General features: G+C 36.1%; 1 protein-coding gene across 1 annotated transcript in view; it reads left to right on the top strand.

Annotated features, from left to right (window-relative positions):
• Window positions 1-25418, top strand: part of pns (DENN domain containing pinstripe) — a 228216-nt gene that overhangs the window by 191995 nt on the left and 10803 nt on the right. The window contains exons 19-21 of the mRNA XM_089094997.1: window positions 4317-4576; window positions 6047-6232; window positions 15666-15828. Of these exons, the coding sequence (XP_088951123.1) occupies window positions 4317-4576; window positions 6047-6232; window positions 15666-15828 (609 nt within the window). The remainder of the gene's footprint in view (window positions 1-4316; window positions 4577-6046; window positions 6233-15665; window positions 15829-25418) is intronic.

The raw sequence follows: 25418 nt of genomic DNA on the forward strand, positions 1-25418 counted from the left end.
ATTTAAGTAATATGTCTCGAGTTTTTCCTGTCTCTGGTGTAAGTTTATTAGTTTTAATTAGTGTCTTTTAATTTATTTAAACATCCCCCTCAACATTCCCCAAAACTTATGACTAAGTGCCATTAACCGTCCCTGAGGTATTGGACACACGTCCTTCTGACAACCGACATGCACTTTGTACTTTTTGGTTGAGCTTAACATCCCCCTCAACATTCTCTAAAAGTTTCAACTTAATACGTTCAATTAAAAATTAAAAAGTTTCAATTCCTGAGATATTGCACACACCATTATAACAAGGCGAGTGTACATAATATCTTTTGATTTAGTTCAGCATCCCTTGAAAGTTTCAACTAAATACCATAAGCCAGTCAATCCTCATATGTTGCACGTGGGCTCTTTTGACTACCGGGATGCACACACAGCTGTATTTTGGTTATGTTCAGCATCCCCTTCAACTCTGAAACTTTGAACTTAACACTGGTACTTATACCGGAATACACATTGTTGCATTTTGATTAAGTTCAACATCCCCCTCACCATTCTCTGAAAGTTTCAACTTAATACCCTTACTTTCTCCTGAGATATTGCAGACATGCCATTTTGATAAAAATAATGCATATAGTGTCTTTTGATCTGATTCAGCATCCCATTTGATATTATCTGAAATTTTCAACTTAATAATTGCAAATCCACCCAGTAATGATGGATGTGCATACTGTCCTTAAGTTCAAGATCCCTGTCAACAATCTCTGAATGTCTCAACTCGATATACCTCGCTAACTACTATTGAAATAATGGTGATATGCCGTTTCGACAATCTGGATGCAGATAGTGTCTTTTGATTTTGTTTTAAATCTCCCTCAGCATTCCATGAAAGTATCAACTTGATACCCGTAGCCGTTCCTGAGATCAATACAGATACGCTCAGATACGCCATTTTGACTACTTGGATGCACCTGGAGTATTTTGATTTAGTGCAACCTTCCCTTTGATATTCAATGATATTTGCAATTTAATAACCTTAGCCATTCGTGAGAATGTTGCAGGTAAGACCTTTTGACGACCTGGATGCACTATGCCATTTTGACAAGCAAGATGCCATTGATGATTTAGTTTTAACAGTAGAAGTTGTGGTAGTAGTTACAGTCACAGTCCCAATCACAATAGTAGTTGCAGTTACAAGTTTTAACATTCGTCGCAAGTCGTCGCACTTGCAGTTCTAAGTAGTTGTAGTCGCAATTGCAGGTAGTCACAGTCCCAAGTAGCCGTAGTAGCAGTCAAGCTCAAGTTGCATTCGCAGTCGCAAGTAGTCGTAGTCGTAAGTTGTCGGGATCGCGAATAGTCTCAGTCGCAAGTTTTCGTAGGGATAAGTACTCGCAACCCCAAGTAGTCATAATTGGAGTTAATCATGGTATCAAGTTAGGACAGTTACAAATAGTCTCAATCATAAGCAGTCATTGTCGCAGCTATAGTCATAGTAGTAGTAGTAGCAATAGATGCAATATTGGCCCTGAAAAAAAAAATTTATTACCCTTGGCCGGTCTAAGATATTGCAGCCCTTTTTATAAGCTGGATGTATATAGCAGTAGAGGTATTCGAAATTGCAAGTAGTCACACTTGTAAGTAGTCTTAAGTAGTGATAGTCGCAGTTGCAAGCAGTCGCAGTTGCAAGCAGTCGCAGTTTCAGCCATAGTAGTAGTAACAATAGTGGTCCTAAAAGTGCAAAGTTAATACCCTTAGCCGCTCCTAAGATATTGCAGATGTACCTTTTTGATAACCTAGATGCACGTAGTGTCTTTTCATTTAATATAACATCCATCTTTGTATTCCCTGAAGCTATACCTTAATACCCTTAGCCTTATCTGACACACTCAGGATCAAACATTCCTTCTCTTTCCAAGTGATAAAACCTTTTTGTAAACAATGAGCAAATTGTATAATTTACAACCTTTTCTCCAAGGGCTGTAGGGAGCATGACGTTCCCAGAGGCGTAGTTATTAGACCTTTTGACTAATTAGAACAAAGTGGCTATTTAATAATTGCGACCAGTGTTAAGAGGATCTAAAAAGGACAAGGAGGCCCTTTGCCTTCCAAGCATTGTTCAACATGCCTTGCAAATTTCAAGTCTGTCGTTCCTGAGATGTTGCTGATGTGCCCTTTTGATAATCAGCATGCACATTGTGTATTTCAATTTTCTTCATCATTTCCTGAAAGTACTCATAAGTAGATAGTAGCAGTTGTAAGGAGTCACAGTCGCAACCTGTTGCATTTTTTGCTGCAATAATTGTTGTAGTAGTGGCTCTGTAAGTTTTAAGTTAATACCCTTACCTATTCCTAAGATATTGTAGATATGCTTCAATATAGATAGTTTTGTTGTGATTTAGCCCAACATATCCCTCAATATTTCCCAAAATTTTGCCTCAATACCCTTAGCCTTTTCGGACACACCCAAACCAAACATTCTCCCCTTTCCCAATGATAAATCTTGCATTTAACAAACAGACAAATTGCATAATTTACATTGCTTGCCCCTGAAGCTGTGGGAGCATGGCATCCCCAGAGGCATAGCTATTTGACGTAGTGATATTTTGAATTAACTTTTTAAGATTTTTATCAGTGTTAAGGGGGATATCCTAACGGGTCTGAGGGGGGATCACCCTCTGTTACTGTTTTAACATCCCTCTAAACATGCCTTTAAAGTTTTAACTTAATACCGCTCCTTAGACATGGCTGTTGTATCCTTTTGACAACTCATATAGCATATAGTGTGCATATACACACTGCATATAGTGTGTTGTGATTTTGTTTGACATCCCCCTCAACATTTTATTGAATTGTTACCTTAATACCCTTAGCCTTTTTGGAGACTCTGGATCAAACATGCCCCCTTTTCTCAATAAGCAGCTTTGTATATAAACGATGGAAAACTTATATAAATTTTAACACTTGCCCCGGGGGCTGTTGGGGTTATTTCATCCCCGGAGGCATAGCTATTTGACTTTTCGATTATTTTGAAGAAGATGTTTTTTTTTTAATTTTGATCAGATATCTTTGGAGGGAAAGCAACTAAAAAGGGAATGGGAGGTGGAGTGTTTGCCCTCTGATCACTTTTCAACATCGCCATCAATATGCCCTGAAAGTTAAAACTTAATATCCTCAGCCATTCTTGAGATATTGCTGATACGTCTTTTTTTTACAAATTGGATGCACATACTATCTTTTGATTTCGTTTAACATGCCCCTCAACATTCCCCGAAGTTTCCCTTTAATACCCTTAGCCTTTCCGAACACACCAAGAATTCAATACCCCTCTTTTCTTAATGATCAGTCTTGCACGTAAAAAAAGGACTAATTGTATAATTTACAATCCTTGCTCTGGGTGCGGGGCATTGCATCCCTGGAGACGCAGTTACTAGACCTTTTGACTGTTTTGAATAAAATCGCTTTTTCAAAATGTTGATCAGTGAAGAGGGAAGGAATCATCTAAAAAGGGCAAGGTGGGCTGGTTGCCCTCCGATAGCTCTTTAACATCCTCTGGGAGTTTCAACTTCCTTCGAAGTTTCAATACCCTCAGCCGTTCCTTAGTTATTGCTAATACTTCCTTTTCACAACCATCATGCACACAATGTGTTTTATTGTGTTTTGAATATCTCTCTCTCAAAAGCTGCGAGTGGTTTTGTCATCGCCACAGGTGTAGTTACTTGACCCTTAGACTATTTTGAACAAGAGGGCTATTTCAAAATTTTGATATAGCGTTTCCTACTGATATTGTAATCGCACACATTTTATATGTAAAAAAAAAAATCAAGGGTTTTTTCGTGCTGAAAAAGGTTCGTCGAATAGCTTAAAATGACGTAAATTAGAACAATTTTTAATGTTTTGCAAGCACAAATCCTACAGAGGCATGTCCCGTAGCCTATTTAGTTCTCAACCTAAAAGACCGTTTGTTGACTTTAATGTCAGATTAATTGCAAATCAATTTTTTGTGTATTTGTTTAAATATATGGATTTCATGTTCATTATTTTTCAACAATAAAAGTGGGACTGACTGTTGTTGTTCTTATTCTTGATCAACAGAAAAAAGGGAAAAAATACTAGTTGGCTCTTCTTTTTTGTTTTTTGTTCTATTTATTTTCCTGTTTCCTTCGCCTGGAAACTGGATGTTTTCTGCAGACAATTGCGAGGCCAATGACCATAATATACCTCTGTTGAGACTATATTTCAGGCTATCAGTTGATATTGAGCTTATATATTAAATTTCTCAGTTGAAATTATGTTGTTCAACATTTTTACAAAGGTTGCTGCAACTCTTTTAGGTTTCAGTGTGGAAGGTGGCTTGGAGTTGGTGTTGATGATGATTCTTTAGAAAGACTATTAGTGGCAGAGCGTATTGATAGCTATTCAAAAGAGGAGAATTGCCCAGACAGTAATACACGATCGCGCAGCTCATCCCTAGGGCCGCGCGGTAGTGGTAGTACTACAAACCTAATGAACAGCAGTTTTTCAGGATCATTGCCACGATGGCCAGAAGGACAAAAGAATCGCACAAATATTGCTGAAATTCAAGACTCTTTAGGTATGCTAATGCATGTTTACATCACTTTTTCCCCTTTACTTTAACTGATTTGTTTTGAGAGTAAAATGGAAATATGTTATTAAAGAAAAAAAAGAAGAAAAATCCAAGAAGGGTAATATAAAAAAAACTTCAATATTAGGCGTCCCTCTCGTCCAGAGTCATTTACTGCTGTGCATGGCCAAGAAATGCATTATCCTTTGAGTACTTTCTAAAGAAAATAATGCGACTAATAAATGGCCCAACCTTTACGAAATATATATGCTCTCTCGGTAAGCGGATAGCCTATAAAGAGCATTTTGTAACACAGAGAGTCTCTCTTTGAGATTATACCAGCCATGGTAGGAGGATGAAGAACCTCGGTGCATATCAACCTCGCCCCTCTCCATTACCTTTGCTTGTTTAAGAACTGTTTAATTTCAAGTCATTTTTAAGGCCAACTCTGTTCAAATCTATAAATTGTCAGCATTTTGTCTAGACTGGTACCATTAGTCTGTCTTCTTCTTTTTCGTCTGTCTCTAATAGGCGTCTTGTAAGAAAATAATGTTTTATCGTTTGAAGGTTATTTGAAGTCACTTAATAGTTATTTCGTAATAAACAACCTTGGAGGTTTTATAGGTGAATATCCACAGGTTCGCTGTAATGATAGTAGTCACCGTGCCTTTACCCTGTTTTTATTTCTGAAGTACTTAACTAAATTTTAGTTGACCCAGTTTTTTTCTAAATTTTTTTTTAAACCGGGGGAAATTTTTTATGTTAAAAAAGCTTCCCAACTCTTTCTTTTTTTTTACATACTTTTTACCAAAAATTTGAGGATTCTGGATGGAGAAACAGTGCTCTTGGCAAATTTGCATTTTCCTGTTTTTAGAAATTTTCTCTTAGTAAATATTTTCTTACTGATTGCCCTGACCAAGATCGTTACAGCGGAAGATACATACTCGGGTAAAATTTGCAGAAGTACATGATTTTTCTAAAAATTAAGTTTTTGCTATTGATACTTGCTCTTCTCAAGCTTTTTTAGCTATTGTCTTATAACCTCATAGTAATCAAGCTAAATTTGTCAAAGATTATCAATAAGTTAATCTTTTTTTTAAATCCTTAAATGTGGAAGTCATACTTTTTTCAAGTATGCCTTGTAAAAAATATACATCCATAAAGCTAATCGTAGCAGTAGTGCTGTCCGTCTAGGTCCCTACAAGGGCTAAACAGGTAATTTTATAAGATTCCCAAAGCTTTTTATATTCTAAATACTATTAAGAAACCAAAGATCACCCATCTCAGGTGAGTATGGTGGATCTGTCACTATACATCAGGTAATTAATAAACTATTAGGCTTACGGTGTCTGGGAAAGTAAAATACTCAAAAGTTGATTCTGTCTTCAAGTTTGTGGTTTCAAACTCGGTAATAAAACGCCATTGATGGGTAGTTGGCGATAAGCTGTATTTAATTAAATGATTTTCCTCTTTTTTTAGGTCATTCTGTGAACTCCATAGTTAAATATTATTGTAAGCACGAGCCTGATGGTATTTGTCCAAGTGCATTTACGCCTCTTCTGTGTGGGGATCAAGGTTTGGTACATTCCTTAGAACAAATTTTCTCATTTGGAATGAAAACTCCAAGATTCTTTGGAAGAAAATTATATATTTGGGACTATTTAGGCAAGAATGTTTTCTTTCTCTGTTTTTAATAGCTTTCCGAGTTAAATTCTTTAGCTCCACTTTTTAATTCAAGTCTTAGTATTAAAGCACCTCCTGTGGCGTTTTCTGCCGTTTTGTGCCACCTTCTGTTCACAGAGAGTAAAAATGCCAAAAAATAGAAATTCTAAGATGATCAATGGAATTGACACACTACTGCTATCAAAGCACTAGAGCCCTCTTGTTCCGTGATTATGCTTTGTAAATTAATGCCCCTTATATCAAAATAATTACATTTTGAAACCCATGGCTTTGCATCTCAATATAGTTATCTACAGCAACTACGTAGGGTATTTCGCATTATGTTAGTAATTTTATATAATTTGCAAGTTCAGCGTAGCCTTTATGTTAGATAATAATGTTACTTGACTCCTTCGGAAACTCCCTTAAACTTAAAGATTGAGCTCAAAGGTTTGAGGTTATACACTTTTCATATTGATTAAATTTTTCTTAGTTACCACTTTTTGTGTTGGTAAGAAAATAAAGTTAGAAATTAAATGAATTAACATTCTTACAGAAGTTCTTTGCCAATTGTTATTCCACGGATGTATGAAAACTAATTTTACATCAATACTAGACACAAGATTGTCCATTTTTTTAGACAGCCGCAGAATTTTTTAGAAATAATTACATATTAGAAAACAGCATGTTCTTCTTAAGAGATTTAGGCCTCCTAGGGTTAAAAAGACTTCAGATTTCTGGTATTGCATTTTTTTGGCTTATTTTAGTAACTAGTCCTTGATTTTTTTTTTTGATTTTTTTTTTTTTGAACGGTAGCACAGGACTGCGTTAGATTTTCCTAACAAAGTTTTGCCAGAAAGTTGAATGACCACTAAATCTTTCTGGAAAAAACACATTTTATTTCTTGGCTGGTATGTTGGATTTGCAGCTTATAAAAAAAATGCATTCACTTGCTGAAACGAACTTCCTTTGTATTCACTTTTCTCTGAAAGACCCCACAATAAAAACGATTTTGGTTTCGTAATGAGTATGAAATTTGCAGGCTCCTTTTATATTCAGGATCTGGATATTGAGGAAATTCCCCGTATCTAGAGTAACATGATGCTTTTTGGTTTATGGTCAAAGCATGTGTGGACTTGAACAGATTTTTTTCTTTAAAATTTTGTGTAATTCAACCCAGTCAGTTTATAATTAGCTTGTAATCCAAACTTCTTGTACCTTTTTTTCTTATGCAAAACCATTCACTATCCCTTAGAGGATTATACCATTAGCTTAAAGTTTGGTAGTCCATATCATAAATTTTGAAAATTTTCTTTTTTTTGGTCATCTTATTTTTTCAGAAGAAAAAGTTGAAATACTTTATTCCTCCATTTGTGACATGGAATGATTGTGGAAAAATAAAACAATAACCATGGAGGCCAATTTTGTTTCTGTGTAAAAAGTGAAGTTCATGCAACCACCGAATTATTATCTCAAAGTGACTTAGTGTTTTTAATGGATTTTAATTTGTTAATATTCTTTATTCCTAGTAAATCTGGACTTGGTGCAAATTGATACATTACAAAGAACTTTTCATCGTCTTACTTTTTCTAAGCTCTATCTTCTTTCTTCGAAAATGTTGAGATTTTAATGAAAGAAAAAGGAAAATTAATCGTAAAAAAGATTAATAGAATATCAGGTTAAGCGTCAATTACGTTAAATTATGGTACTATTTAACATCACAGTGATTGCTCTTAAGTATTGACGACTTAACGCCAATTAATTCAAACGATCAAAGTTGAGTGACGTTTTCCTTGAAGTTACTTCGTTTGGAAATATTATACGGAGGCACTCTTTTTCTAAACTAGTTATGATAACGGCAAAAGTCTTGATTTGTTCTTACCAGGATAATAACATTAAATGTCCTTTTATAGTCGCCTTTAATTTATGTTGGTAGGGGGTTTGAACCCCCCCCCCCCCGACTCCCCTAAAAAGGTTTGTCCGACTTGTAAATTTATAGTCGCCTTTAATTTAGGTGGGTAGGGGGTTTTTGCCCCCTCCCCTGAAATATTTGTCTGACTCGTAAAAACGTAACAAAAATGAATATAAACAAAATTTTTGATGCGTTTTTTACTGTTTTTGTACCCCCCGAAAAAAAATCCTTTTGTAAACCCACCCCCATCCTCCCCCCCCAAAAAAAAATCCTGAATACGACCCGGACTACTACTATTAAAGTCAAACAACTATACCCGTGAAATCTGATTTTTTTGCCTAAATAAACAATAGTTTTTCTTACTTTTCTCTGCCAGTTCTTTGGAGTTTTCAATGCTGCCTTTTTCCAGATAGAATGAAAGTGTGACTTTTTATAGATGTGCTATTTTTGGCTATAGATCTAGCCATTTATAACTTGGAATGCTCTGAATAACCCTGCAAAGGCATATGTAAGGAGAAGATGAAATATCTAGAGAAAAATCCTGGATAGGATTGCCAGAAATGTTCCGTGTGTGCTTTTTATGTCAGTGTTGGCAAGTAATTCAATATTTTAGCAGATAATTCCGTAGTAAGAGTAGATAATGAGGTTGGCAGTCACTGGTTAATTTGATTATAGGAAAGAAATCTTATAGGAAAACAGAAATATACCATTTGATTCTCTATTCAATGTTCTTCCCAAATATGATAATCATTACCTCTATATTGCGCCCCAGCTCCTCCTCTCCCCTCTAATGGAGCCAGATGTAGCGCTAGGCTATTTACAGAAGCTCGCGGATTTTGTCGGTTTGGGCTATTTTTTGTTCAGTTGGTTCAAAATTCAAAATTAAGCAATTAAAAAGAAAAAGCCTAGAAATATCTCTGACACCATTGGAGGGGGGGCGCAATTACATTGGTGGTGATTATTTTGTTTGGAAAGAACATTGAATGGGGAAGTAAATAGTTAGTTACTTTTTTTCTGTTTGATTTCTGTCTTGTCCTGTAAATTAACATAGTCTAATTTATCCACTCTTCGGAACCAAACACTATAATCATACAATTCTTACTTCATTACATTCAGAAATATATTTATTATGAATATTAGGAGTTGCTTCCAGCTTACCTCCATATCAGCCCACGCCCTCTCCCTAATGCCTGGATATAGTCCTAGGCTACATACAAAACTCGGGGCGGGTGGCCTTTCCTATATAGTAGTTGCCGGTTTCATTCTGTTCTTTTTTTAACACATGCTCCTTATTATTATTATTCAAAAACTGGTTGGTTTGGCTGGACAGCTCTTGGTAAGGCTAAATTTTTTCAGTCAATGTTTTCTGATCTATCACACTGTTACTATTAGGCTTTATTTCTCTCTATAGATGGGAATAGATTGTCATGAGACATTACACTATTCATTGAAATCACATTTAATACTAATTATTAGAAGCAGTAGTATGAAAGCTGAATGACTGCAATTCAAAACCAACAACACAGCTGAAGTCTTTCATTTGGTGATAATTTAGTCCTAGGCCGTACCCAGGATTTTTTTTCGGAGGGGTTTTTGCTCAAAGATTTTTTTTCGGGGCGGGGGGTACACGAAAAAACCTCAAAAAACGCATACAAAATTTGTTTCTATCCATTTTTGTTACGTTTTTACGAGTCACAAAAACATTTCAGAAGGGTTCAAACTCCCCTAACCCCTCCACTGGGTACGGCCTTGATGTAGTCTGTTAACTTTGTTCAACTAAAGTAGTAGCCATTCTACTGATGAGTTTTAGTAGTCAGTTTAAGTAATTATTTCTTCAGATACGTCCATTACTACTTTTCTAGTCAAAGTATTAGGTGGGTTTTCCTATATGATATAACCAGCATTTGCAACGATAGCAACCCACTCAAAGCCACGTTTAGCTGGAGATGAGTATTTCTTGGCAGACATATTATGACCTACTTAAAATATCCCTTTTCATGGATTTTTGAGTAATCGCTTTCCTTTATTAATATGACAATTTGATGGTTATTAAACTTTCTTTATTTTAGACTTCTTTTTTTTAATCTTCTCTTCTAAAGAGATAATCTTCTTTTGTGGTCAAAGTCTAAGGCTGTGGGTATCCTATATGACGCAATCAGCATTTAAAATAGTAGTAACTCAGGTAAAGGTACCCGTATTATTTATTTACCTGCTAAAATTCTCGTTTAACTTACCCACGGTGACATAGCCCCACTGGAGTACTTCTGCCAAATGAATCAAGCATCACCTTCTAGTTGCTCTATCTTCCGTTCACATGGGAGCCAGTGTCTCCCCCCCCCCCCCTGCGTAAAGTTCCACCGGAAAATTATCCACCCCCGGGTAATTCCCCCCCCCCATGGAAAATTCCCCCACTTTGCAAAATTGAGCAGCCACAGAGAAAGTACAAAATAGGTACCTCAAAATGTCAATCAGATGTCTTACCGGGTAACGAAAGGACCAGGTATAAAAAATGGTTCTAGCAAAGGGGCTGGCTGGTCTCCAATCACTTTCGACTTATAGAAAAGGACTAGAACTCTCAATTCCGATTGAATGCACATCCTCACGGTGGTGATGAGGAAGGATGAGGGGGAGGCTGGTGATGAGGAAGGGGGTAGTGTCCCTCCTATAAAGAATTAATTCTGCTCATTTTGAGATTTAATGTTACTGTTTACTTTCATAATAACAGCGTACACCAGAAATCAATTGAGAGAGAGAGAGAGAGAGATTTATTCTAAATAAACAATTTAAAATCAGTTTAACGGCCACCCCAAGAAGTAAAAACTTGTCCAAGGGGGTGGCAAAAATACACTAACATGACAAAACAATAAAAAAAAAACTATCTATATCACAGTCCTCAAACGGCACCACAAACCTTACACCTTAACATTTTCATTAAATCTACTATCATATTCATAATCATAATCACCACCCCCAGGAGCCGTAAATATTTACCAATAGTGACTATATATCAATTTCTACCTACCTCCCCCCCCCCCCCATCCCTGCCTTAGAACTAAGTCTGTATTTATCTGAAGGCTCAATCTCTAAGTTTTAGCTTAATACCCTCAGCCGTTCCTTAGATACTGCTGAAAGCCCTTTTTGACAACTAGCATACACATAGTATGCTTTGATTGTGTATAGTATATTTTGATTGATTGTGATTTCTTTCCAAAGCTGTGGAGTGTTATGTCATCCCCATGGGCATAGTTAGTGGACCTTTAGAAAATTAAAAAAAAGATCGCTATTTCAAAGTTTCGATCGAGTGTTTTTGGGGAGAAGGCAGCTAAAGAGGGCATTGGAGGCAAACTGGCAGCCGTTCATCCCCTTCAAAACATCCCCTCAACATGTCCTGAAAGTTTCAACTTAATGTCCTCAGCTGTTCATAAGATTTTGCAGATCCGCCTTTTTGATAAACTGGGTGCACGTGGTGCCTTTGGTTTATTTTAAAATTCTTCAAAGTTTTGCCTTAATACCTTTGGCCTTTACGGATGCACCGAGAATCTAAACTTTCCCCTTTTCCTAATGATACATCCTGCTTGTAAACAATGGGTAAATTGCATAATTAACAATCCTTACCCGGGGCTGGGGGGCATGGCATCCCTGGAGGAATAGCTATTAGACCTTTTGACTAGTTAGAAGTAAATGAAAATTATGAAATTTTGACCATTTTTAAAGAGAGGGGGCAGATAAAAACGGCGAGTAGATGGGGGGGCTGGTTACCTCCAATCTCTCTTGAACTCCCGCTCAACATGCATTAACAGTTTCAATTGATTATCATCAGCTGTTGCTTAGATATTGCTGAAATTCTCTTTTCCCAACTAGCAAGGACAAAGTATGTTTCGATTGCGTTTGGCGTCCGTCTCAACATTTCCTTGAAAATTCGCCTTAATGCTTTGACCTTTTTTGGATATCGAGAATCAAACACCCTGTTTTCATAATAAAAAAAAACCTTATATGTTAACAATGAACAACTTGCATAACTTACAACCTTTGGACTATTTTGAATAAAAAGGCTATCTCGAAATTTTGATCGGATGCGTTTGGGGAAAAAGGGCATGAGGGGATTGCTCTCTAACTACTTTTGACTCTTAAAAAGGGCACTAGAATTTCTAATTTACAATTGAATGAGCCCCCTCCGATGTTCATACAACCATCCCTTTCATATGAACTCTCTTTGGGAAAAAATAACTAAATAATAATACATTGAAGCCTTATGGATGCTTCAAACAGTTCGTGGTAACGAACTGTAAGCAAGGAGCGACCCGGCTCAATAGTAACCAAAACTCTAAAAACCGGCATTTTGATACCGATAGATACATCAATAGAATCAAATTTTTATGCTTATTTTAAATATATAAGTTTAATTAAGTTTAGTCTTACCCATCAAAAGTTACGTGCCTGAGAAAATTTGCCTTATTTTCGAAAAAAGGGGGAAACAACCTCTAAAAGTCATAGAACTTTAATGAAAATCACACCATCCGATTCAGCGTATCAGAGAACCCTACTATAGAAGTTTCAAGCTCCTATCTTCAAAAATGTGGAATTTATTATTTGTTGTCAGAAAAAACATCACGGATGCGTTTTTTTTTTTTTTTTTTTTTTTTTTTTTTTTTTTTTTTTTTTCAGGGGTGATCGTATCGATTCTGTAGTCCTAAAATATCGTGAGAGGGCTCATCTGAACGGAAATCAAAAGTTCTAGTTCCCTTTTTAAGTGACGAGAAAGCCATTTAGCCAAAACCAGTAAAATTAATATACAAATTTCATTCTAATTATTCATGTGCGGTAAGCCGAAATCAAAGCTGCATTAATTCAAAAACGTTCGGAAATTAAGTAAAAAAACAAGTTTTTTTTAACTGAAAGTAAGGAGCGACATTAAAACTTAAAACGAACAGAAATTATTCCGTGTATGAAAGGGGCTGTCCCCTCCTAAACGCCTCGCTCTTTATGCTAAAGTTTGACTCTGTCACACAACTTTGTTTTTTAAAACAATAAAAAACTTTAGCGTAAGGAGTGAGGCGTTGAGGAGGGGACAGCCCCTTTCATATACGGAATAATTTCTGTTCGTTTTAAGTTTTAATGTCGCTCCTTACTTTCGGTAAAAAAAAAACTTGTTTTTTTTATTTAATACTATAGGCAACGCTATAGCATTGCCTCTGACTTAAACAGATGAGTAAAACTTTCAATTTCTCTTCTAATTAACTTCTAAAATTATCCAGGGGAATTATCCCGTGGAATTTTCTTTGGGGCTGGGTGAGAAATGCCTAGCCACAGTTCACATATGCCTATGGCTGCTTATTCAGAGTATTTAAAGCTACGAATGGCTAAACCTATAGGAAAACTTAAAATATAAGTAAAACAACTTTCATTCTATCTAAAAGCAAGGTAGCATTGAAAATGTAAAGGACTGGCAGAGAACAGCCATAGGGTGGTGGATCACGTTCGCTGCCCTGAACCCTAGCTGTGCAAAAGAATGAATCAAGTAAAACTCCTCTTGAAAAGTCCTTTCAAGTCAAATTTCAAAGCCAAAAGTCCTTTCTAATGGATACAGGGCCATGTCCAGGATTTTCGTTTGGGGGGGGGTACACAAAAAACAACTTTAAAAACACATCAAAAAAATTTTTTATGCATTTTCGTTATGTTTTTACGAGTCGGACAAACATTTTGGACGAGAGGAGGGGGGTTAAACCCCCACCTCTCCTCATTCGTACGATCTTGAATGGATATTCGGAAAACTTATTTTATTGTTATTATTAAAAACTTAAATGGATTATTTTAACCTTAAATGCATACAATTTTATAGAAAGCTCCTACCAGGAACATTTATGAAATACGTCTCGGAATACTGTTCTTTTTCACTACAGAATTTGAAAATTTAACTTTTGATGGAGGTAGAAATAAAAATTAAAATCCTTAGCTCCCTTGGGGGGGGATCTGTTTCCCCTAAAGGTTGAAACTAGTAACATGCAGATACGCGTTATAGTAATTAAAGAATCGATGGCTAAGAATCGATGGCCGTGTCATCAAAATTTGCGTTCAGTCAGTTGGCTTGGTGCTCCGATGAGTTGTTGATACTGTTGTAAAATATATTTTCAAATGAAAATTAGGGTTAAAGAAGATGAAACGTAACTATGAAGGTTCATAACAGAATCTGAGGAAATCACTTAATAAACAGTTCAAAATTACGTAACGAAATATAAAAAAAAACTTGATTTCGTTAATTGATGCTAATCATGGGCTTCTGGTGCTTCCTTGAGATGATTTGTGACTTTCGGTGTAGGAAAAAAACGAGCAATAACCATTTGAACTAATCGCGGATATGCTAAGCATATTGTTCAGCTGACTTGAAATATTGAACATTTACAAGAATAATAAGAGTATGTTAAAAAGACTATTGTTTATTATAAATAGGGCTTGAAAAGGTGCAAAGACCAATGCTATGGATAGCTCATTTCATTTTGGGTAACAAATAGATTTTCCAAAAAAAAAAAAAAACGGTAGTTAAATGTAACCTTTATTAAAGCTATATTCCTTCTAAAATAGTTCAATTATGAACCCAGCTCTCTTCAGTTCAAGATCCTTTTGTTTTCAATTTAACCGCTTTTGATGAAGTCTGAGTTCAAACAGGGAGAAATTTATAAATCAAAAGTTGTAAGAGTGACGTTGGGAACTCGTAATTAGCAGCTAGGGATCCATGTTGTAACAATTTCACCTGCGGCGGTTCTCTATACACCTGTTTGCATTCATATTTGGTTTATATTGATAAGCTTCCTGGAACAAAAGCAATTTTCAAGTCTGATTGAGATAGGCAACTAGCAACTCCTGAAGGAGTAGGCGTTCTCTTATCTTTTCACCATACTTTGAGCCGGAACTTATGTACTAACTTTATTGTTATTTAAATTGGGGTAAAAGGAATAGAATTTAAATGATTGTTTCTTGTGTGACATAATATATCTAGCTTTTCTTAGTGTTTTTTTTTTTTTTTTTTTTTTATCCTGACTAGCTAGTTGGAAGTCCTTAACATATTTTTGTCCCACATTCCTTTCGGCCATTAAGGTAAAGGCCAAGGACTCCTAATCCATGCACACAGGCCTACGCTTGATTTTTTTTTGGGGGGGGGGGGGGGAATAATAAAAAAGTATATCTCACTTGATTATTTGAATAAGAAGTGGCCAGAAATTCAAGATAATTTAAGAATTTGGTTGGAACAGGCCCTCCTCCCCCAGCGTACATCCCTGCCCTAACCAGAATAATGTTTTTAAACTACATAAAACTAGTTGGTAAGGACCAATTACAGGGAGTATATCCAAGCTTGAAGGCCCTGGGATGATTTTGAAGGCCTCTGTGGGTCCATGAACCTCTGGCTAAGACCCCTAATGTAAAATGTAATTACCAACTCTAGAAATTAGGTTGTAGTTAGTTTCTTTCTTTCCTTTTAATTTTCCTCTTTTTGAGATTTTATAATTTTGTATCTTTCTTCCTCAACAGTTAAGTTTAGAGAACATTATTTGTTACGCTTAAATTCGGCAATTGCAAGTCCTCCCTCGGGATCACGTTTGGCCTTGATTGACATGATTGGAAAAATTGAAGCTAATGGTATTGCTCTTGGAAAAGATGGTAAATTTCAAGTCTTCGTTTGTTTAGCATTCCGGTGAGTATTCTCTCTCTCTCTCTCTCTCTCTCTCTCTCTCTCTCTCTCTATATTTGTCTCTCTCTGACTCTCTCTCTCACACAAATTCTTACTAGCTCACTCTCACTCTCTCTAAAAAACAATCTAGCAAAAACTATATCTCTCTCTCTCTCTCTCTCTCTCTCTCTCTCTCTCTCTCTCTCTCTCTCTCTCTCTTTCTTTACTTTTTTATTTCTTTTATTTCTTTATTGTTTTTTTTTACTTTCCTCTGAAACCTTAAATCTTCTGATCATACGAATGCAAGCACTCTAAGTAAGGTAGTGTTTTTCATTTAAAATTAGGATGGACAGGCATCTGGGACTTTTTTATCACTTTGGGAGAGAACTAGATCCCCAAAATGTCATTGGGTTTCTTAGTGAAAGTTTTGAGTAATTTTTGCTTTTTGTTGTAGAATAATTTCAAATTTTACTAAGGGCCCATCTGCAGTAGATTTTTTTATAAAATTTAACGAAATAAAATATTAGTTTAATATTTTATAAGTGTCTTGCCGTTGTTTGGAAGATAAGGCTACATCAAGCGTTCAACTATGCAAGTTACATTAATTTCTGTTGAAGTTTTTCAACAGTTGGACACAGAAATAATTTTTTATTGTTTGTAATGTCATTTTTTTTTATTGGCCTATTATCCATTATTGGTTATTTTTTTTTACCCAAATTATAATTGTAAAAATTGTTGCTGTTTTTCAGTCATTGCTAAAGAGTCACTGTTTTTTTCTGTCATTGGACAACTTATTGTTTCTCTGCCATTATAAAAAGAATTTCTTTTTTTTGTGTCATGAGATAGCCTGGCATTATTTGTGTCTGTCATTGCCATAAGTACCATCTTATCTTTATATATTCAGACCAAATACCGTAGTCTTTATGGGTAATTCCTACCCATAAAGATTACGCTCTTTACGGTATGGTAAAAAAAAAGAAACCAAACTGATAAAAAAAACACACACACATCAGCTGTGGCCTTATTTTGGGGCAACAAATGGGGTCCACCAGTCTCGTTGTATTATAAAAAATGACACACACATTGTTGTTTTGGACACAAAGTTTTAAAAAAAAAGTTTGAGAAACTACCAATAAGTCTGGATGAAGCAATCTCGAAAACCGCTAGTCTTATGGAATTTTGTCTTTTTGGGTAAATAAACATAACTTATATTACTTTGCTTTGCCAGTTCTTTGAATGTTTGATCGGATACTCTCTTTTTAATTATAATGAAAGCATAGCTTTTTATAGATATAAGCTGTGGCCAACTTTTAACATACGTACAAAAACCCACGTTTTCTTTCTATCTAAAAAGGGGTCCCCGCTGATTTAAGAACGCTGAAAATAAGAAGGGATAGATTTTGTAGCGTTTAGCAAGGTATTCTTCAGATAAATATGGAACGAAGTAAGAGAAAGCGTGGGGATAGAGTTCACCCCTAGACGCTCCCCCTCCTTTCATTCTAGGAATTGTTTTGAACTAAGCCAGCAATGTGGGTGCTGCAGATTGGTAGCTCCCATCCTGTTCCACAAATATTTAAAGTGTAACATAAAAGATTACACCCATATGTGTACCTGCACAGAGAAGGGGCTGAACAACCGCCTTAAAAAAAGATTTACTTGGATAATTACATCTTGGAAAACCCGAATGATGCACCTAAAATTCTTATTTAATATTTCCGATCCTCCCTCCCCCCCCCTCCCGAGAAAACTTTTAAGGTGTAAAATTTAATATTTAAACTTGACATTAAACGGGAATAGAGGTCATAGGGGTTGCAACCTCCGTTTTAGGAAAGACCTGGCTCTGCCAGTTTATAGTAACAAGGAAAACAGTCTGTAGTAAAGAGTCATTCTTGTCAATAGAAATCAAAACTTTAATAAACAAAGTTTGGATTATGATGATCCAAACTCAGCATCTACTTTTTATGCCGAGTCTAAATATTAAAAAAAATCCATTTTAGATTTGTTCATCAAAAATTATTAGCATAAGCAAATCACATAATTTTAGGAAAAAGCTCAAAATCTTGTCGAAAATCATGCAATAAAATCCAATATTTATGAGAACCACGAAGCTATTACCTACAAAATTTAATTTTTTGTATTTTTCCGATAAGTACAGTCACGCATCTTTCTTACATATGTTTGTAATCGTAGATTACTGAAAGATTGCATATTTGATTCAACATTCTATTATCTAGTACCTTGTTTTAATAAGAGATGACGCCAGCTAATGTTGACTAATGGAATTTTGTTCCGCAAAACAAGTTTCATCTGAACAGGATTAAAATGCTATAGAGCAGGGTTAAATTGCATGGTGACGCAGAATACCATCGCGGGAGGATCCTCTATAAGAGGGCAATTGCGGCAGGGTGTAAGATCCAGATCTATGGACAATGGCCTCTGCAAAGGGCTGCCTCGGCCCTTTCGGGGTACCTGCAAGACTGGGGACCTTGCGGTCAACTCTATTCCCACTTTAGGAGTGGGACCCCTCGAGGAAATTGAGGAAATTATAGCCTAATAAACGAAACATCATTCGCACTTGATTCTGATTAATGGACAATTCTTCTGGGCTTGGTCTGTTTTGACGGGCTGAAAAACATTTACCTAGCTAATTTATCTACTAAGGGCTGCCTCCCCGTAGTAGCATAATATTTGTTAGGCATGAACATATAATGAGTCTGAGGTAATAGGCTTAAGACTGTCTGAGCAGGATTTTGAGTCTTGTTAATAGAAGAGCATCGCCAAGTGCTGAAAACCATGCTGTGACCAAGATGGGCCCAACATTGCACAAAGCCTCCATTCATACTGGAGGTCTCAGGGATTTCTTGCTGTCCGATTCTAAGCCGGCTTAAGCACTTCGGTGTAGACTTGAGAAGATATGTGATCCCCGTCCTGCATTGGTATCCGAAATCATTGCTTTTCCTGAGGCTAGAATAATTTCAATTATTTAAAGAACCTGAAAATTCGAACTTGGAATGTTACGACGTTAAAAAATGACTGTCGTATCGATATTTTGACTGACGAATTCAGACGATTTGAACTGGATTTATTAGGAGTTTCAGAAACTCATATCCCAGGGGTAGGAAGCATCAAATTAGGTGATATAGAATTTGTTTACTCAGGCAGGAAAGACGGGGTACATAGACAGGGAGTAGGGCTCATGATGAATAAGGAAGCTGCTAAGGCTTGTATATGCTTGGAAGGCATTAATAATAGAGTACTAATTGCTCATTTTATGACTAAAAAAAATCAGGGTATCAGTTATAGTAGTATGTGCCCCTGTAGAACCGACTGACGAAGATGCTAGTGGCTCAGATGAATTTTACTTACAGTTACAGGAGCAAATAGGCAGGGTCCCAGGTAGAAATATGACGTTTTTACTAGGAGATTTTAACGCCCTGGTCGGCAGAAATAGGGATAGATGGTATCCTAGCCTAGGTAAGTTTGGTCTAGGAAAAGAAAAAAGTAATGGATACAAACTTTTGCAATTTTGTAGGTATAAAAATCTAGTAATAGCCAATACGGTGTTTGGTCATAAAATGACCCATAAGTTAATATGGTTTTCACGTGATGATAAGACAGCAAACCTTATTGATTATGTTATAGTAAACCGAAGACTGGCAGGATCAATACAAGATAGTAGGGTATATAGTAGTGCTGTTATTGATGTTGAAAGCAAAGATCACCCTCTAGTAGTGTCTAGGGTTAATCTAAAGCTAAAATTTCGGAAGGGTAACTACCTTCCTGGAAGTTTTGAAGTTGATAGACTCCAGGACGAGAATTTGAGATAAACTTCCCTGGAGCAGTTGAATACTAAAGTGGAGAGTTTAAATTTCGACAATGTGGAAGATGCTTGGAATAATTTTAGAAAAACAATTTGTGAAGTTGCTGAAGGCGTCTTAAGAAAGAAAGCCAGGACTGCAGCTAAGAATACTGGTGAAAAAGCTTTATGTTTAATAGAGAGAAGAAGGGGCTTGTACAAGAATTATGTGAGTGATAAATCATATGAAAACAAAAGGAATGTGAAGAAAGTGGAGAAAGAATTAAAATATGAACTAAGGAGGTGTGAAGAGGAGGCCACGGATAAAATTGCCGAGGATCTGGAAGATGCGACTAGACGGCATAATAGTAAAATATTGTACTGGCGTGTTAATAAACTGAGATGGAGTAGTCTATCCGAACTTGTCCCAGTTAAAGATAGGAACGGGCCATAATTAGTAATAAAGAAAAGAGTTAGAGAGAGATGGGCAGAACATTTTGAGAGATTGATTAACCGAAATAGAGTTGCAGGAAAAGCTGTAGAGGAAAATGAAAAAGTTTGCGATACCTTGGCTTGGATGTGAAGGAAGATTTGTTTTGTGAGGAAGAATGAGCAACAGTACTAAACTGATTAGGAAATAATAAGGCTCCAGGTGCTGATAGTGTGGTAAATGAGTTTCTTAAATTTAGCGCCTCTGAGGAGAAAAATAAGTTACTGGAAGATTATGAGAATGATTTTTGAAAAAGGGTAAGTACCTAACAATTTTAGGAAAACCTTAATTAAGCCACTTTATAAGAAAGACTGAGTGTGGTGTTTATCCAGGCAATACTTTTGTTTACGTATGTAAAAAATTTCTTAGTAATATGATACTTTTTAAACAGAGTCTTACTGTAGACGCAATTATAAGAGAAGAACAATGCTGTCTTTGAAAAGGTAAACAATTTGTCGACCAAATTTTCACTCTTAGGTTAATAATTGAGAAGTGCCTGATTTGTCAAACCCCTTAGGTCTTCAGTTTTATAGATTATGAGCAAGCGTTCGATTCTGTTGATAGAAGAGCTTTAGCAAAGGTCTTATCTGTGTATGGTATACAAGACAAATACATTAAAGTGATTAGTGCTATGTTCGAGAATAACACTTCTGCGGTTAAGGTAGGAAATGAGGTTAGCAGCTGGTTTTGCAGGGTTGTGTTCTATCCCCCTTTATATGGATTATTTTGATGGACTTTGTCTTAAGGAGTACAGGAAGGGCAATGGGAGACCACGGAATCAAAAAGGGAGGAAAAGGTTTCCTTAACTTAGATTATGCTGATGATTTAAGCATCCTAGATGAAAGTGTGAGCAAAATGAATGAACTCTGAGATTTTGCAAGTTCAGGGTGCTAGGATAGGTTTGAAAATTTAATGTGAAGAAGACTAAGTCACTAAGGCTAGGAATAAGTGAAGATGAAAAAGTGAAGTTGAGTAACGAAAAGATTGATCAGGTGGGCAGCTTCACTTACCTTGGTATTATTATTAGTAAAGACGGTGGGAGCAGTGAAGATGTTAAAAGCAGAATAGCCGAGGCCCAGGGTGGTGGTTCACGCTTAAAAAAAAGTATGGAAGAATAGAAAGATAAGTCTGCAAACCAAGATTAGAATATTAGAAGATAGTGATGCTAGATGTTTTCCAGAGAAATTGTTTACTGATTGTCCTGGGTACCCGGCTAACTGACAGTATTTCAAACAGCAGGCTGTACGAAAAATGTGGTTCAGTCCAGCTTTCTAGGGCAATAATGAAAGAAAGGCTGAGGTGGCTAGGACTCGTTGTGCGGATGAAGGAAGACAGATTGCCGAAGGTTGTTCTTTTCGGCCAATCGTCTAGGGCTAAACGGAAAGCAGGGCGTCCTCGTCTGGGGTGGGAGGACATCATAAAGAAAGATTTAAGGAAAATGGGAACTTCCTGGGAGCGTGTAAAAAGGGAGGCTTTGAATAGGTTATGATAGAGGAGGAGCGTGCGTAGATGTGTTGGCCTCAGGTGATTTGGTGCTGCGTTGAGTTGTTAGTACAGTCCCCTTCTGTCATGGGAATGAGTGTTTTAACGAAAGCTTTGTTTTAAATGTTTAAGCGTTGGGATAAAAAGTTGAAATTCTATCTAGAGAGTTTAGAAAGTTGGATTTTAATCCCCCATGTTCTGAATGCACGCGTTTTCAAGTAAGAGAATCTGTAATATTTTTCTCTTAATTCTAGTTTCTCCCATCAGTTTTACACGAAACTGTATAGGTATAGACTGTTGGTGCCTGCATTAGACAACTACTGCTTTAATAAGTAAATTATTATATTTTTAGCGTAAGTTTAAGATCAGTATTTTGTATTCTACCTTACTTTTTGGCTAAAAGATACGTTTTATTGTCTGTTTATAGTTTCTACTCCGCCCAGATTTAATATTTTACTGGATGTTGGTATTTTGGACTAGAACTGATAAAGATTGACGGTTTCCTGGGAAAAGTATCTCTGTTGTGTCAGTACCAGATTTGTATGCTTGATTGGAGTCCTATTCTGGACGTGGTTTATCTCATGCAATCTTCGGATGCATTTATATTTCTTTTCCGAGCTTTAATTTTCCCAGAACTGCACCTGATTCTTCAGCCACGTACGCAGGATGATGACCCTTTCGGCACACTCCTCCCCTCCCCTTAAAATCTGAGGACACTTTCAGTTTTTTAAGTTGGAGTGTGTAGGCCATAGGGGATCATTCTTTAGGGTACGCCTATCAAATTAATACTATGTTTAGACAGACGAGAAAACGCCGTGTGAGAAACTTCGATGAAAATCAAACATGATACATTTTCGTGTTTGACTTAAGACTGTCGGCGAATCATTTCAAGGTTCATGCACAAAAATTTTACTAATGCTAAGACTTTATTTGTGCTAATTTGTGCCAATAAAGTTTTTCGTAGAACTTTCCGATTGCCCAAAGACTTTGATTGGCTCAAATTAGCATTAGCTAAATCTCGGTATTAGTAAAATATTATTGTGAATGGGCCCTAAGATAGCCTTAGATAATCCGTGAACAATAACGGATTGAAGGAGTTACGACATATCTATATCTATACAGACAGCTAGGGAATTTGGCTCAAAAGTCAATACCTTGAGTCTTCCCATTATACTCGCTAAATGATCCCTAAGCGATGACAATTAAATAAGAGTGCAAAATTTCATTGCTGACAAAATTAGATTTAACAACAATTCAGCTACGATGAAAGTCGTAGTCTTAGCCTTAATTTATAACCAGCAAGCTCAGAAATTATTGAATACAAAGGTTGATGTAAATCTAACACTATATATGAAATATGAAATCAACATGTTTTGATTTTGGACAACTGTATTTCAATATTGATCTCAACTTGGCAACTAACAAACCCAGAACCCTTAAATACTAGTTTTGGGGAAAATAAAACAGTAGTTGTGAAATTTATCCTTAGTATATCAAAATTGATTAATCATTTCTATATTTGTAAAGTTGGGATGGGGTTTCTGGAGCTGCTACAGGGCCAAGAGACTCACTTTGGACCCTCCGGTCGCTCGGATTGAAACAAGGTGTTATGTTGAAATATGTTGAATTTTGTGAAATACGTATTTAGCGTGATCTGGTTTTGTATATCTTTATTGTAATATTCGCCTAGGTTTATAATCAACAAGCTTAGATGTTATTAGATATTGACTTTAAGGAATATCAAACATTTGTGTATGACATCTTTGTGTGTTGGACTTCCATTGTAAGTTTAGCCTAGAATTTGTAATCAACAAGTTTAGGAATCGTTAAACTTTTAAACAACTATTTTGAGGGACATAAAAATTATTGTGAAATCTTTACTTATTGTTTTCTGATTTATGGTTGCCATGTTGTGATCTTAATAATTTTCAATTATAAAGATTTATTCATTGAGAACTACTCCCTAAATAATCCCTGTTAATTTATGAGTATAAGAGGAACATTATTTCTGTCTGTGAAGTTAGGGCAGTTTTTATGGAGGGAATATCGGTCCTAAGGTCCCATTTTGGCTGCCCAAAAACGGATTGAAAGTTTTTGACTGTGATTCCAATAACTTCTGACAGTCTGCCATTTAATAAAATTTATAATTGTGTGTCTTGATTCTTTGCGTCTATTTTCACATACTTCTCGGAATTGTAATCAGCACGTTAGAGGGCGTACAAGCCCAAGGATCTTGCTTAAAGCCTTTCAATCCCAACCCTTTGGCTTGTAAATCCTTTTAAGACTCTAATTTCAACAAGATGTGACCTACCCAGTGCTTGTGAAATGTATCCTTGACTTTTTTTTTGAACGTCTTGAAATGCCTAATAATTGTAATTAAATATAAAAAAAACAAGTTTTTTTAACTGAAAGTAAGGAGCGACATTAAAACTTAAAACGAACAGAAATTATTCCGTATACGCGCAACAATTGGTTCAAGACGCTCTTCAGCTTCTATTTCTTATCTGAAATTAAATAATAAAAAAAACAAGTTTTTTAAACTGAAAGTAAGGAGCGACATTAAAACTTAAAACGAACAGAAATTATACCGTCTATGAAAGGGGTTGTCCCTTCCTCACCGCCTCGCTCTTTACGCTAAAGTTTTTTATTGTTTAAAAAAAATAGACTTGTGAGAAAGTCAAACTTTAGCGTAAAGAGCAAGGCGTTGAAGAGGGGGCAGCCCCTTTCATGTACGTAATAATTTCTGTTCATTTTAAGTTTTAATGTCGCTCCTTACTTTCAGTTAAAAAAACTTGTTTTTTTTATTTATTTTTTGAACGTTTTTGAATAAATACAGATTTTGATCTTGGCTTACATTACATGAATAACTAAAACAAAATTTTCATATTAATTTACTTTCATTTGGCTAAATGGCTTTCTCGAAACTTGTTTCATTTATTTACGAACGTTTTTATTAGTAATAAATATACCTAACTTACGAATTAACTTAAGTAACGAACTTCCATATTAATATATTTTTAATACATACATTAGGGGGTTCACCCCCTAGTCAATACCTTGCTCTTTAAGCGAAAGTAAAAATTTTGTTCCAATTCTTTAAAAATAACCGCTTAATCACAAAGGCCGTTAATTAGAATAGATAGCTCTTATGAAAGTACTAAGAAATCTCTGGCTTAAAGAGTGAGGTATTGACTAGGGGGTGAACCCAATCATATATGTAATATTTTCTGTTCGTTTAAAGTTTTGATGTTGCTGCTGTTGCAGTTAAAAACTTTTTTTTTTTATTTAATTTCTGATCTTTTTTTAAATAATGCTTGGAAGTCCGGCGTCCCCTTCATAGCAATGTCCCTTCCCCCATGAAAACTTCCTTCATGGAAAGATCCTCCTACATAACCCCCGACCCCAGGCACGTACGCAGGAATTTGTTTCGGGGGGGGATTTGTTTCGAGGGGGGGGGGCAAATCCTTCAAACCCATTATTCTGTGAGAAAAATCAGAAAATTATGGGAAAATGAAAAAAATCGTGAGATTTCAGGGGGGGGGCCGGAGTCCACCCCCTGCGTACGTCCCTGCCCCCCCCAACTACCAGGAAAAATCTCCCCTGAAAACGTCTGTACTGTATACTTCCCAATAACCAATACTATATGTTAACATTGAGTAAAGTTCATAACTTTCAGCCCTCCTCCCGGGAACTTCGGGGGATTAAGTCATCCGAAAAGACATAGTTATAATATTTTCGAACATGCTGAACAGAATGGCTTTCTCAAAATTTTGATCAGTTGACTTTAGGAAAACAATTAGCGTGTGAGGGGGCCTAGTTGCCCTCCATTTTTTTTTTGTCACTTAA

The sequence above is a fragment of the Artemia sp. Qi Xiang Cuo genome, chromosome 9 (genome assembly GCF_049724085.1).
Source record: "Artemia sp. Qi Xiang Cuo chromosome 9, ASM4972408v1, whole genome shotgun sequence".
Classification (NCBI taxonomy): domain Eukaryota; kingdom Metazoa; phylum Arthropoda; class Branchiopoda; order Anostraca; family Artemiidae; genus Artemia; species Artemia sp. Qi Xiang Cuo.